General features: G+C 41.3%; 1 protein-coding gene across 1 annotated transcript; it reads right to left on the bottom strand.

The window, feature by feature from the left end:
* Positions 1-459: 459 nt before the first annotated feature.
* PPP2R3C (protein phosphatase 2 regulatory subunit B''gamma) lies at positions 460-13,740 on the bottom strand. The gene is made up of 13 exons (XM_063160377.1): positions 13,668-13,740; positions 12,897-13,024; positions 11,911-12,015; positions 11,222-11,334; positions 10,353-10,450; positions 7,917-7,987; positions 7,046-7,178; positions 5,897-5,952; positions 5,749-5,824; positions 5,000-5,136; positions 3,265-3,402; positions 1,612-1,671; positions 460-896 (listed from the first exon to the last, which is right to left on the bottom strand). The coding sequence occupies exons 1-13, from the start codon at positions 13,714-13,716 to the stop codon at positions 708-710; spliced, it is 1,353 nt and encodes a 450-aa protein (XP_063016447.1). The 5' UTR covers positions 13,717-13,740; the 3' UTR covers positions 460-707.
* Positions 13,741-14,612: the final 872 nt, after the last annotated feature.

The raw sequence follows: 14,612 nt of genomic DNA, 5'->3' as shown, positions 1-14,612 counted from the left end.
GTAACTGCTACTGCTGTAGCTCAGTTGCACAATTAAGATAGATTACATAAAATACTTGCACAGGAGGTTAACTTGGTGAAAGCCTGTGTACAGGTGTAGTTTAGTTTTAACTAGATCTAAAGCTAGTGCAGTTTTATTTCTGTCAATGAACCTCTTAAAATTAGGTAACTATCCAGTTCAATAATTTACTTATCCTCCCTGTTACACACTTAAAGCTGGTCATGCATAGAAGGAAGAGGCCTCAATTCTTTATTTCTTACTGAAAACTTTTGCCTTCACAACAGAACGCTCAACAGTGCTCTCATTAGAGGAAGCCATGCAGGATGGAGAGGGAGGCTTGGGATGGGTGACTGGATACAGACCAGTGCTGAAGATACCAAGAAGCACATTCTTACTTTCAGGTTAAATTCACACGTAGAATAAGGTATTTAAATAAGAACAGGGCTTGGTACACATGAAAAAAGTCCAAAAATATTTATTTTAAAAAAGGTTCTTTTTGCCTCTTAAACAGCACTTGCTTTTTTGGTTTCAGAAATTAGATTTGTGATTTGTTTATGTACCACATTTTATATCATATGTGGAGCAGTGGAGGAAGGGATAGAAGTAAAATGGAAGAGGAATTAATTCAGATAATGAACATTTCCAGCTTCCAGCAGTTGGCCCATCAGAGGGAGATCTCTGTGGATGCAGTCTGCTCCCACTGGCAGTCACGTTTCGTCACCATCAGCAGTGCTGTCACTGTCACTGGCCACAAGGACCTCTCTGTTCTCGTAGGTCCAGAACCCATTGAGATCAATCAGAATGCTGGTAACAGTGTCTCCTTGACTGCTATTGATCAAGTCTTGAAGGGAGATTTTGTAAGGGTCCTTAGGCTTCACCATATCAAAGATTTCATCCTATGAAAGACAAGTCAAAATTGGGAGAACAGCCCCACACATTAATGAGCAGAATAATGGCTATTTCATACCATATACAGAATGATCTTTGGGTAACTGGTGCCACCCACACCAATTCACTAAAAGCAGCTGTTAAGCCCCAAAGCATTTAAGACACAAAGCACACTGACTGACTGGCTACAGTTCAGAGCTGTGTCCTCAGCTCCCACATCTCAAGTAAGAATTTGCCTTTCTGGGGAGGCTTCAGCCTCAAAGTGACAAGTGAACTGAGATTCATTTTGCATGAGCTAAGTTTTGTACAAGCTCTTGTACTTTTTATTAAAGTACTGAAACTAAATATGCAGTAGGCACTGATCAGTTTTATAGGCTGTTTGTTTTAGTCACCAGTCTGCCCCCTGTCCCCCAAGGAATGATCCCCAGAACTGTAAAATGGACTTAGCAAGTGCCTTTCTTACACATGTTGTGTAAGAAACAACAACATGTATTTAACAGGTAATTTGTGTATTACTAAGGAAACTACTAGAACACATCAGTTACTTTACAGAGCAACTACTGACTAGAAAGGCATTTTCAAACCTAGGAGTAGGACAAGTCAGCTCATTTCTAGTACTCTCCAAGTAAACATACAGCAACCTAGAAATTATGATGTAACACAATTAAATTATTAAATGCTTATTCACAGATTTTACACAGTAGTCCATTTGGTAAAGCTAACCTTGACATCCTGAAAAGAAACTGGTTCTTGTCCATGAATTTTCATTTGTTCCTGAATAGCCTAGAAAAAAGAGAAGGTAGGAATGGCTCGTGCAGTATTATACTGACACTGTACAAACGTTATTAAATGCTTCTGCATTTTAAGCTGTATTGCCCTCTAACAAAGCATTCATGGTACAGCTTGCAATAATTTTTCTTCCATATGTGAGGCAAGGGTGAGTTAAGGCACTATCAATGATACACATCTCTAAGTTCACAGTTCTTAATGAATATGATATGAATCTCACTTTTATTATGACCAGTGTTTGAGCAATTTGCATATTATCCCTCAACACTCAAGACATTAATACACTTGAACCATAAGGTTCCATTTCTGACACAGTATGAATTACAGGCTAGGGAAAGAGAGAAGGAAAATGACCAATGAGCAGAAAGACAAATTAATTATTTTAATGTGGTACTATTTAAACACCTGCATCACCAAACCTACATCTGCAAACCAAACTGTTTCACTAGCACAAGCTGCTCAGCCTCTGTAGGTGCAGACATATTGACACTTAATGCTGGCAGAAAAGCAATAAATCATTCACAGAGCCAAGAGGAACTGTTCAGATTTCAAGGAAAACTTCAAATGTGCCATGTCCCAAAGGAGACTTGTTACAATACAGAAGTAAGGTGTGTATAGGATCCTGCCTTGAGCTGAATGCTTTACTGACTCTATGAAATCTGTACCTTGTTCTTCATCCTTCAAGCAGACAGCTAAGCACAAGGACATTATTATTTTATAATACAAAGATCCAATACAAGATCCAAAATTTGGAGTGCTTGTCCCTGTGTCTGAATAGATACTACTGAGGGAATCCTGCACATGAATAAAGCATCAAGCTCATAACTCAGCTGGAACCATCCACAGCAAAAATACTGTTTTACTGCAGAGCACTTCCCAAGATATCTCAGGTATCGATGAGAAAAACAAGATGCAACAACAAAACACCTGCCCCCTTTCCCAACCAAAATCACCACTAGTCAGAAGGAAAAAAAATCCGAAACAACAAAAACCATCACACACAAACCACAGTTTGGAGAAAGATCTTAAGTTAAAATTAACAGCAACTAAAAAAAAATTAAGCTTAGTTTAAATCTATTTTAGAAGCAATAGGTACAAACGCAGACTATGAAAAATGCAATAAGCTTTTTGCAAGCAAAGCACTGAATGAAAAAATCCCACAGCTGTATAGGCCTATCAATAAATTTCATTATCTTCATCTCTTTCAGTGGATTTCAGTATTACAGTTGAAATTAAAACCATGGGCAATAATCAATTAGAACTATCATAAAAGATTTTAACAGGTAATCATCACATAATCTTAGGACAATTTTCAATTTAAAAAAAAACCACCCCAAATCAATAGAAAATAGTTTTCCTACTCAAAATCAAACCAGTTAATTTCAACTGCAGATAAACTACTGAAAATACCTTTTGAAATCTTTCCAATTTTAGTCTTAAAAAAAAAATTAAATCTTCTTAGAAATCATTACTAGCCTGCCTGTGGCTATTGGTAATTTAAAGTGATTTCCTGCAGATCTGCATGCAGAAGCACATAGGCTGTAACACTATAAACACAGAAAATGGCCTACTTATAAAGAGACTTACCCTAAAGAAATAATTAAGGGAAAAGACATTCAGGTGTCCTTTGTTCTCTATATCAAGCAGTTTGAAAATATATTGCAGAGCTGCAGGCTCCTTTCTGTTTTCTAATGCAAGCACAAAGTCCAGGTAGGTTTTATAGTCCTAGAAGGAGATACAATCATGTTTATTACAGTCTTCTTTCTAAATTGATTTTGCAAGCAGGAACTCTATAATTGGCAGCTATTTCATTCTAGGGGATCAGTTTATTTTCTGAAAAAGACAACATGAAATAGAAAATGGCTGCTACCACTAATGTGCACAGAAAAGTTAGTTTTTAATGTCTGCTGATAACAGGAAATCCTGCCATTTTAGAGGCAGAATAGCATTCCAAGTATAAATCCAAATGAAACATGGCATATATATGCTTTTAAACAATGTTTACTATATATTTAAACTGCTGAATATACCCAACTAATGAAGAAAAAACATATAAAATGTTTTCATTACCATAAATTAAATGTCTGGTGGCAGTAAGCCTGCTGGTACCAAATAATGAACTATATGGCCAATTACATAATCCTTAAACCAGAGTCAGTGGTCTGGCAAATTACATGCCAGAAACATTATTTAATGCTCCAAATAAGTATCACACTTTCTTTTTTCATTAGTATGGATTCTTGGTTTCCCAATCAAGACACAGCTGTGACAAGGACAGAACTCCTCCAGCCCTGTGTGTATAATTACCCTGTTTACCAGTAACACCAGGGAGTTGTGCTGTCATTCAGAGTCAGCCTGGAAAAATGGGCTAACAGGAGCCTCACCGAGTTCAACAGAGGGAATGCAAACTCCTGCATCTGGGGAGGAATAACTCCCTGTACCTGCAGAGCTGGGGGCTCACTGTCAGGAAGCAGCTTTGCAACAGCCCCCTGCAGCAAAGGCTGCTGCCAGCACCCTCAGCTGCATTAGGAAATGCTTTGGTGGCAAGCTGAGGAAGGGAATCCTCCTCTACTCAGCACTGCTGGTGCTACATCCAGGCACTGGGCCCTGCCCTGGCCTCCCCCATACAAGGGAGATGAACCTACTGCTGCAAGTCCACAACAGGACAACCAAGAGGATCCCTCATTACCTCAGTGATTATGTGATTTTAACAAAAAAACTGCTCAGGTGGCAAAAGGGCTGTATGGTGAATTTGTAACTTATCACTTCGCATTCCAGTCATCTGAATGCAGACAAGAATTGTGGCTGAACATTAAGTAAAGCTTCAAACAATATAGATATAAGGTGTTACTTTAAATTAGTTAGACTTCTCATTTTTCATAGCTATGGAAAGCTTAAGATGAAAAACATAGTTGTCTTCATGAAAAAGCTGACAGCTTAGCTAACTTGCACTAATCTCAAGCGTGCCACTTGTCTTTGCTTCTCTTTAAAGCACTACACTTAACTAAAAAGTATTGCTGGATCTATACATTTTTTCAACAGGCACTTTTGTAACTGAATCTACAAGTGGCTTTATCCTAGGCTGTCTGGATTCTCTATCACCTCTGCTTTTTCAAACAAGCAAGTTCTTTAGGCCACACCACAATCACTTTGGTGTTAAGAAAATTAACTTGCTAATACATTGCATGATCATTTGAGTGCACAATGATAAACAAGTTCCTTCACCTCAAGTTACTCTTTAAAAGATACTGACTATTAGACATTTCTCAACTCAATAAGCCAAAGATGTTATGCTGTGGACAAAGGGCAAACATGTAATTACCATTTCACCATCATAAGTTAAGCATTCCTGAAAGACACGATCCAAAAATATGTTGGTCAGAGTGCCTGTTCCATAGCGGGACAGCTCTTCTTTGCTGAGCATGCCATTGTGATCTTTGTCAAGGTTTAAGTACTGGCCTAGCAAGGAGATAAAAAAGGCAAACCATAATATACCTCTATCAGAAAAGAATTCTTTCAACAGAGAAAAATAAACAATTAAATGCTAAATTTTCCAATTTCCATAATAAAATTAATGTAGTTAAGTGAGAATTTACTAGATTCACAATAATATTCATTAAGCATCAGAAATAAGTACAGAACATGGAGGGAGAGAAGTGGAATTCCCATAGGGAGGAATTAGCAGTTCTGATGTAAGTTAATAGCTGTGGACACTGAGAGAGGAGCAGAAGGCTAAGAGCATATTACTTTATAGAAATATGCTGTAAGCATTAATAAAGAGCTAAAGAGGATGCAAAGGCATGAACAGAGCCAGAAGAGAAGATTACAGAGGAATCTTGTACCTTGTGCAACAAAGTGACAGATTTTAACACCACAATAAAGAGCAACAGCAGAGAACCAAAATTATAAAGAAAGTCAGGAAGATAAACTGAAAGGGTGAATAGAGGATTTGAAAAGACAAGTTAGCAGGAGGATTTAACATGACAAAAGCAGAGGAAAATAGCAGTAATAATGTGACTAAGTCATACAAGAAAGAGGAGAAGAAAAGTGTTGGCATATAAAGGAACCTACCATAAACTCTTAATGCAGAAGGAGCAGAAAACCAATTTGTTTCCTGACTTTCTTTAGAAAGTTCTTCATCCCTTAACTAAGTGAAACATAAAGTTAGAATTCAGAAAGAGTAAAATAAAATACAACAGTATATGTTAGAGACCTTTACCTCCAGTAAATCATCCAGGAAGCTGCAAGCTAAGATATCCTGTATCTTTATCTTCCCTGCAGCAAGAAAAAGAAAATACATTTTAACAGTTGCTCAGCCACCATATCCATTTGACCACTCTCATTTAGGTTCTACTTAAGAAAGAATTATTTGAAGCCGAAAAAAATGCCTTTTTAAGAAACAAAAGCTAAACAAAACCCATGTCTAACATCAAGGATAAGGCTCTAATTTCAGAGATAAAATAAAATACCTTTTAAAATGTTTGGACAAAACTATTGATATTGGCAGGAGCTATCCTGAAGCCTTAAATGCCAGAAAACTAGATTAAAATAAATGTGAGTGTTCAATACCAACTACTCAAAATGTAAAATAAAAATGCAAGGAAAGCATGCTTAAAACATTTGATGAAACAGAAATCTCCTAAGTGACATGGTATTCTTACACCTTCAAAACTCCAGCTGTGACACAAAGCTAAGGCAGCAGAATGCACTTGTGCTGGTGCAGCTCTGACTGGTGCACAGACACTGTGCTAACAGCTGTGCACAATAATGGCACTTTAAACTTCCCACCCACCTCTCCAAACGTGTGCAATTACCTCTGCCAAAAGCTGCTGCCCACACAATTCTGACCTTTACAAGGGGCACAGCTGGACCTTGAAAACAGATGCAGTTTGTGACTTAAATCGAGGGCCTAGGAGGGAGCTACATTTGTAACAAGCATTATCAGACCTAGCTGCAGACCTCTTCTAGTGGGTCCACATGGTGCACACAGATTTAATCACAGGAAAAGCACATCACCCTAACCATCCTGAGCATTTCCACAGCTCTGTGGATGTTCTGACAAGCAGCTGTGTTGGTTGCTGCATTTTCTATTCACCCTAAACACTTAAAAAATTAGCTACTGCTAATGGCTCATTGTGGTGAAACAGAATCTGATTTGTCAGTGTTTGAGAGATAATTCTATAGCACCTCAGCTGATAGGTATCACACAGAAATTCAGTAGCTGTAAAAGTAGATCATTAGACTACAATAAAGAGTCATGATCTTCAGTGGAGAATATCCTTCAATGCTGGACAAAAGCCTACCAGGACAACCACACATTGCTTTGAAAACACAAGTAGCTTCAGTGGAAGCATTTTAAGAGACCTACCTGTTCTGAGAGGATCCAGAAAGAAGAAGAACTTTCTAACTGCTGTGCAGACATAAAAGGAGTAAAAAGATTTTTCTAAGCCATCCAGTTGTGGCAAAGTAGGGATGAGTTCCAAAATATAGTTTTCTAAATCCTGCAGAATTAAGAAAAGAAAACAAGCATAGAACATTACAATTGTTCCATGTTTGCTATATTCCTCCCTGGCTTTCAAGTGTATTTTGTTAAAAATACAGTCCTGCAACAATGCAGAAAAGAGCATGAAAGCAGGTAAAAAAGCTTCTGTCTATGTGCAAGAAATCCCAGATCATATACATGCACATGTTATTCTAGGGCTGAAACAACCTATTAATGAATCAGAATTTAACAAAGTACATAATATTTATAGATAAATAAAAATGCATTCCACTGTGCCTTTTTCAAATATCAGGGGCATAACTCCTGACTGGATTATCCCATTGCTTAATATTCTTCAATAAATCTTTTTTCTTTAAGTTGAGTGGTAATTAGGACATTTTTATTTACTTTATAATATTTACCTCATTTTAGAACAGGAGAATAATTCACTGAAGAATCATTTGTGATTTTTATCATATCCTACTATATCTAGTAATCAAGTACTAATGACAAAATCTTTGTGGATACAATCCTTTTTTCAGAAAACTACCCAAAAATTTAAAAGGCTAGCACCACCCTCACCACCACATCTCTTGAATACATGAATTGCAATTTATTCAAACAAATGTGCCCACCCCAAATCTATGTTATGATATAGGCTTTTACAAGACAAGGCTAGAAAAAAATTGGGATCTTTCTGATGCTCTGTCATTTGATTTAAAGAGAGAGACATTAAGTTAATAAAGAATTTACTTACTGATTCTCTGAGGTAGCCTTGTCCTGCCACATCATATAAACTGAGACCTATTCTTGTCTGATGAAGCCATACTGTGAAACAGAAAACAGAATTACAATGCAAGAAGCCTATGGGGTTTTTGAATTCATGCCAAAATTTGATGTTATTCTAGATGCCACAAGGCAGTTGGATTTTAAGTGCCTCTTCCCATTTTTCTCAGCTTTAAGCAAAGCCATGTCATGTACTGCTTAGAAACACTGTTTCAGTCTCCAAATTTTTAGGAGTCATTTGCAGTATACTATAAATATACACTTCATCAATATATACTATTTATAATATAAATATACACCATTGCCACAACTGCCTTATAATAATTAGATGTGAAAAAAGGCTGAGCAGACACCACATTTTATTTGGTGTAACATAGAATAGCTAGGATTAGAAGCAACTTTAAAGATCACCTAGTTCCAACCTCCCCCTGCCACGGGCAGAGATGCCACCCACTAGAGCAGATTGCTCCAAGCCCCATCCAACCTGGCCATGAACACTTCCAGGGATGGAGCATCCACAACTTCTCTGGACAATCAGTTCCAGTGCCTCACCACCCTCTGAGTAAAGTATTTCTTCCTAACATCTACTCTAAATGTCTCTTTTAATATAAAACTGTATTGTCCTACCTACTGCAAAACTCTATTGTCTTACCTATTGCAAAATTGTATTCTCCTTGTCCTTCCACTGCCTGGCTAAGAGGTCTCTCTCCATTTTATACACTCCCTTTAAGTACTGAAAGGCCACAATGAGGGCTCCCCCAAAGCCTTCTCTTCTCCAGGCTGGACAACCCCAACTCCCTCAGCCTGTGGCCACAGGAGAGGCTCACATCTTTCCTGTGCTGACTCCAGATGGGGTCTCAAGAGTCTCAGAGCAGAGAGGGAGAGCCATCTCCCCTGACCTGCTGGCCATGCTGCTTTTGATGCAGCCCAGGCTTTCCAGGCTGCAAGCACACACAGTTGGTGATATGGAATCACATGGATTCGTTCTCTCCCACTGACTGAGAAATGTGTAGCAGTGCATTTTCACTGCACTAAACACCTGCACTATGTCATATACAGACAGACTGCTACAACCCCTTCTATAACACCAGACACTGCAGCTACAGCCAAAGGTCAGGCCCTCACTTCTGAGTGACAAGACAAGAATTAGAATCACACAATGTCTTTGTAATGAGAAGGCACATTAATTGGAAAATCTACAGGACAGTGTGCTTGAAGCCATTGTCAAAGCACTGTAACAGTGACGGAGTATAACTTAGATAAATAAAAACTATTATTCACATACTCAGCATTAAATTTATCTCCCATTTTCTGACGAAACAGCTCAAAAGTTCCTCTTATGCAATATAAGCTGTCCTTCACAACATTCACTCCTCAAGGTAAGTGTTTCTTGTGGTGTGCTGAGAGTCAGATAGCAGGCATTATACAGTGAGGCTGTTTTGTTGTTGGCTTATGTTTAAAGGTAAATGTATCACACATAAAGTGATTTGGTGGTGGCTTTTTTTTATTACTATTTTGTTTGTTTGCTTAGAAGAAAGGCATCATCCTAAATACACAGGACTCAAAACTTCTGGGTGAAAAAAGCCCTGAAAAACCTCTGTCCATCTGGGTGGGCCTCTCTGAAATGCGTACAATTCTAACAGGCTTTGCCACAAGTCTCCTATCCTGCAGCTTTTGGATTTGTGGCTGGAAATGGGTCTATTACTCATTCCTTGCATATTGTGCACACCTGCACTTCATGCTTCCTGCTCAACACATTTCTCATCCCCTGCACCACAAGACTAAGTTAGGCAGGCTGAGCTGCTCAGAGAAAAGTGCTGTTCTCTTAGATCTCCTTTAGCAGAGCTAAGAACAGATAATGAGGCAATCTTCCTTTCTGCTAGCCAGCCTAGTGTTTTCAAACAACATCTAATACATATTAAAAAAAAAAAAAAGGGCATTTTTCAGCCCAAGTGACTATTTATAATAAAAAGTAGCTACCAGCATGGTAAGTGACAAGCACAGAAACATACTGACATATCTGACACACAGTTAAAAAATATAGACACCAATCTAGAAGGACAAACAGCAAACAAAGCTATCTGCCCCATCACAGTGGTTGAGATCACACCTGCCATGGAACTGTATTGCTTTGCACTTCACAGTATTGCCTGAATAAAGGAAATCAGAATGACATGTATATATTACAAACAGATTGAGCATATCTCTGACTGGGCAGAGGCGGATTTCAGAGGTATGATGGACTCCCACCTTCTGGTAACAAGAAAAAAATCCCAAGCCTCAAAATAAAGAGCATTTGTAGTTCAGGACAGATCTCACTGCTGTTGAAGGGAACATTAAGTAACAAATAAAGCTGAAAAAGCCTTAAAAGGAAACAACTGCTAACACAGAAGAAGCCCTCACTGACCTTTTCGCATGACATAATTGAAGAACTGCATGATAGAGATTCTCCCATAAGGATCATTATGGAGCAATTTAGCAAAGATCTTTGCTGTAAAGAATTGCCTGCAAAACAAACACACACCTGATTACACTGCACTGACAGATCCAGTTACAGTATTTGATATTTACAGGTCCTGTAAAATAATGTTTTAACACATAATGGGTTAATATGCTACATTATACTCATCAGGTGGAATCCTACCAAGTAGCAACAGCAAACTCCATAAAAAGCAGCTGCCTCTTCTGCTCATGAGACTCTTCAGTGATGTAGAACTTTTGAGAGCTTCTATTCAATTTCTCTTTAGTACAATGTGTTTGGTAGCTTCCAATCTTCTACAACAATATGCACATAAAAGAAACTCCCAGTACTGACAAATAACTGGCTTCTGCCCAAATTTCAATCACAAAGCTAGGTGCACAACAGCCATGTCCAAAAGGAGCAGAAAGAGCTACTATTCACTGCATGCTGAGCACATCTGGTAGGAAATTCTGCATCAGAAGATATTAGGGAAGGTTGGGCAATACCACTGGAGACATGATTTCCAGTTCATTTACATAATGTGCTGTTTGCTGACCACTAAAAATGTTCATGCTGATAAAAACTTTTCTTCAAAAGGATGCACTACTTTTAGGCACCTCTATTACAAGTCACCTCAGAGAGGCAGAGTACACCTTTGCAAGGGTGCAAAGTAACCAGTTCATCAGTAACTACATGGATATGATTTTTTTCTCACCTTAAAACTGTTCCCATCTATTTTAACAACTGAAAGCTACAGTAGCACTTAGGTTTAGTCAAAATGTAGGTTTAGTACATACAAGAGAAGAAAGCCTTACTTGCATTTTGGTCCAGCTTTTTCACCAACTTTCAAGAAGTTCTCATAATTAATCATTGCTTCTTCCCCAATCATTGGTGATGTCTGATGTTTGTCCAGTAGAAACCATAGATTCTTAAAAGGTATTTATATTTGGTTAAGAAGATATCTCTAGAGATGTCAATGTGCTTAAGATATAGTATTTAAGAAACTCAGCAAAAATGTGGGCTTGATGCAAGGGTTTCTCAGTTAATCAGGACACATGGTCATTCAGCCAGAAAAGTCAGTGTGTGCTACTTCCATTCCCTTAAATGCTGCTAAACACATGCACACTCTCCACATGCACACTCTCCCTCCCTCACTAGCATTTCTAGGGTCACACCCCTTTTGTCTTTGCAGCACAATAAAATCATCCATCTTAGGAGTCTCTCTCAGTGACACATCAACAGAATTTATTTTATCATCTGGGCCCACCAAGAAATCACTGCAACATGCTGGAGAACTGGCAACCATCCATTTAGTCCTCACATACATCATAACAAGGAAGCTTCACACTGGCATTACCAGCCCAAGGCTAGGCAGCACTTCAGCTTCCCCAAGTACTGTGTGCCCAAATACAGAGCACCTTACCACAAGATTCTGTGGGCAGACAGGAGATAATCTAAATCCATTCAGAAGCCATTACAAGACACACAGAAATGACTTTCCTACCTGCAGCTCTTCATTATCCAACAGTTCTCTGCTTTTTCTTTGCAGAAAGACAGCTCGAGATTCTTCTCTTAATTTCTGAAGCAAGACTTCATCTTCAGCTGGCAGCTGCAAACATTGTGGCATTTTAATTTTCAGGACAGGAGCATTCAAAAACTACATATCCAGCAAGTATTCTTAGGTAGTCTTGAATCACACACTCTGATTGAAGTTGCTCACTTAACAGAAAATAGCCAGTCTACCAAACTTTCCAAAGAGTGAAAGTCTACTAGACTTGTTTGGCCAACAAATAAGATGAAAGAACATCTAGTGTGAAAGTTTTGCCAATATTTAGATGCCAAACTGTACAGCACCACTGGAACTTGGAGAGTTGCACATGTATCCATCAACTGAAACAGTAAAAAGGTACTTGAGAACTGCACTGGAGAAATGTGAGACCCTAAGGAATATGCGACCATGAGAGGTTTGGCAGCAGCTGAGCAGTCACGTTGATGAGTACCAGCAATACCAAGATGTCAACAAGTGCTCCCGTCCCAATCTGATTCATGCTCACAACTAGGCTGCTGGACCAAGCATTTCTGATGGATGATGCAAGCAACAGATCCATGTCTAGTCTGCAAGACCAATGCCCCACCATTTTCATGAGGCAGCATCCCACCGTGTCTAAGCAGGAAACAGAAGATGCACACATGTAACACCAGTACATCAAAATTTATTCAGAACTTTAAGTGCCTCTGAAAGACAACTTGCTATCTTTACCAAGCAGACTGATCAGCAAAACCTTTCACTAACCCTGATAAGATTCTCAGTACTTATTTAAAACTGCTGAAATTCACAGTTGTACGAAACAAAAAATTAGACTAAGCAATTCACATCACTCAGACTTCAATCTACTTTAGCTTCTGAAGCTGCAGGGTCCCTGTGAGTGAGCATAACTTTTTGTTGTAACACAGCCTCTTGTTAAAAGTTTATTCAGACACTTCACTTACCCTGTAGTAAAATCGTGGTATGTTTGCATATGACATGTTGTCACTTTTTTTCCCTCCTTTCCATTCCATGTAATATTTTGTGAACAATTCCATTTCTTCATCCTTTAGCTCTTGTTCACTCTTTTTGGCTGATTAACATAGAAAAGAATGTTCACGCTGTACTCCAGTGAGAGTTCTAATGTAAAAAGGGGCTCGAATAACAGAGTTACTACTGCGGCTTATCTGGTTGTGCTGTTTGGTAACACAAATATGAGGTGGAAATGACGGAGCACAGACCAATCACATAAATTACATAAGGATATGTCCCATAAGTATGTAGAGTATGGTCCCAGCACCGCTGTCAATGACCGCACACACCGATTCGCTGCCAGGTGTGCAGCAGCTCACGGAGCAGCTCGGTGAGGCGGCCCGGCAGAGCAGCAGCGCCGTCTCAGACACAGCTGCGAGCCGCGGCCCCCTCAGACCGGCTCGCGGCCGCCGCTGCGCACCTGCGCCGGCCGCTGCCCCGCGAGCCAAGCGCTCCCAGCCGCGGCTGCGCCGGGGCCGTGAGCCCAGCCCTCACCGCTCCCTGACCCTGAACCGGGGGAGTTTGGTTCTCCGCAGGGCAACTGCGGGACCCGCCCGGCCCCTGCGGGAGCCCGGACACGGCGAAGCACGGCAGCACCGGAGAGGCCGACGCTCGCCCCGCCGGCCGTGTCCCGCCCGGTCCCGCCGGTGACTGCGGGCAGCCCGGGGCGCTTCCCCGCCCGCTCCCGATCCCGGGGCACTCACGCGCGCGGCGCGCGGCCAGGCGGGCCCGCAGCCTCCGCTCCCACTCCATCGGCGCGAGCCCGCCGCCACCGCCTCCCCGCGCATGCGCGCTGCCCTGCACGACGCGCCCCTGCTCTTCGAAGCTTTTTTGCCCACACCCGACATGGCGGAGCGGCTCCGTCCCTCCTACCGGGGCGCGCGGATCACGTGTCACCCCTTCCCGCTGAGACGCGATTGGCTCCACGCGCGGGCACGGGCCCGCCACGCGCTTCCGGGCCAATGGGAAGCTGGCCCGCCCTGCCGTGGGGCACGCGCCTGCCGCGCATGGCCGCCGCGCGCTGCGTCAGGTGGGACCCTCGCGGGGCATGAGCGAGAGACGGGATGAGGGAGAGAGGGGCGAGCGGGAAAGGCTGTCCCGAAAGCCGGGGGGTCTGCCCTACGGCCGGACCCGGCCCGCGGGGCACCGAGTGAGGGACGGGGGATCCTGTGGGGCACCGAGTGAGGGACGGGGAACCTGCGGAGTCTCCCCGCAAGGCGGATCAGCCTGCGGACCTCCCGGTATTTACCTGTATAATCTAGCGTGTCCCTGGGATTTCAGTGTAGTTACTGCCCGCGGTGTTGCTCTGCCTCTTTGGCAGCTGCGTTACCAAGGATTTGGGATTGGGAAAACAAGTTAAATGGAAGTTTGTCACCAGGTGGAAAATGTGAGGGAAGCAATGTAGGAACCCCCTCCTGGGGCTGCCTGAAGGATCAGGGCTGGGATTTCTCACCTGAAATCATCACCTGAGCTATCCCGAGTTTCATGTTTGCTAGCGTCCAGATGGAAGTATCACAGAAAACCATGGAGCAGGTCACGATGTCGTGATGTTATTTTTATTTTTAGGAAATCTCCTGACTTAACTTGGACAAAGGCAGAAAGAAAAACCCCGTGCTTTTTGTGTAGCTGCGTCAACATTGCCTTTCTGC

The sequence above is a fragment of the Melospiza melodia genome, chromosome 6 (assembly GCF_035770615.1).
Source record: "Melospiza melodia melodia isolate bMelMel2 chromosome 6, bMelMel2.pri, whole genome shotgun sequence".
NCBI classification, from domain to species: Eukaryota; Metazoa; Chordata; class Aves; order Passeriformes; family Passerellidae; genus Melospiza; species Melospiza melodia.
The sequence above is the reverse complement of the archived record's forward strand: the minus strand, read 5'-3'. Positions and strand labels throughout refer to the sequence as shown.

Bases quoted from the DNA above. Each gene is read 5' to 3' on its own strand.
- PPP2R3C (XM_063160377.1), bottom strand. From the start codon at position 13,716: ATGGAGTGGGAGCGGAGGCTGCGGGCCCGCCTGGCCGCGCGCCGCGCG. The intron at 3,403-4,999 runs GTAATTACATGT...ATCTCCTTCTAG, and splicing joins TAACTTATGATGGTGAAATG to GACTATAAAACCTACCTGGA. The intron at 1,672-3,264 runs GTAAGTCTCTTT...TCTTTTTTCTAG, and splicing joins CCCTTAATTATTTCTTTAGG to GCTATTCAGGAACAAATGAA.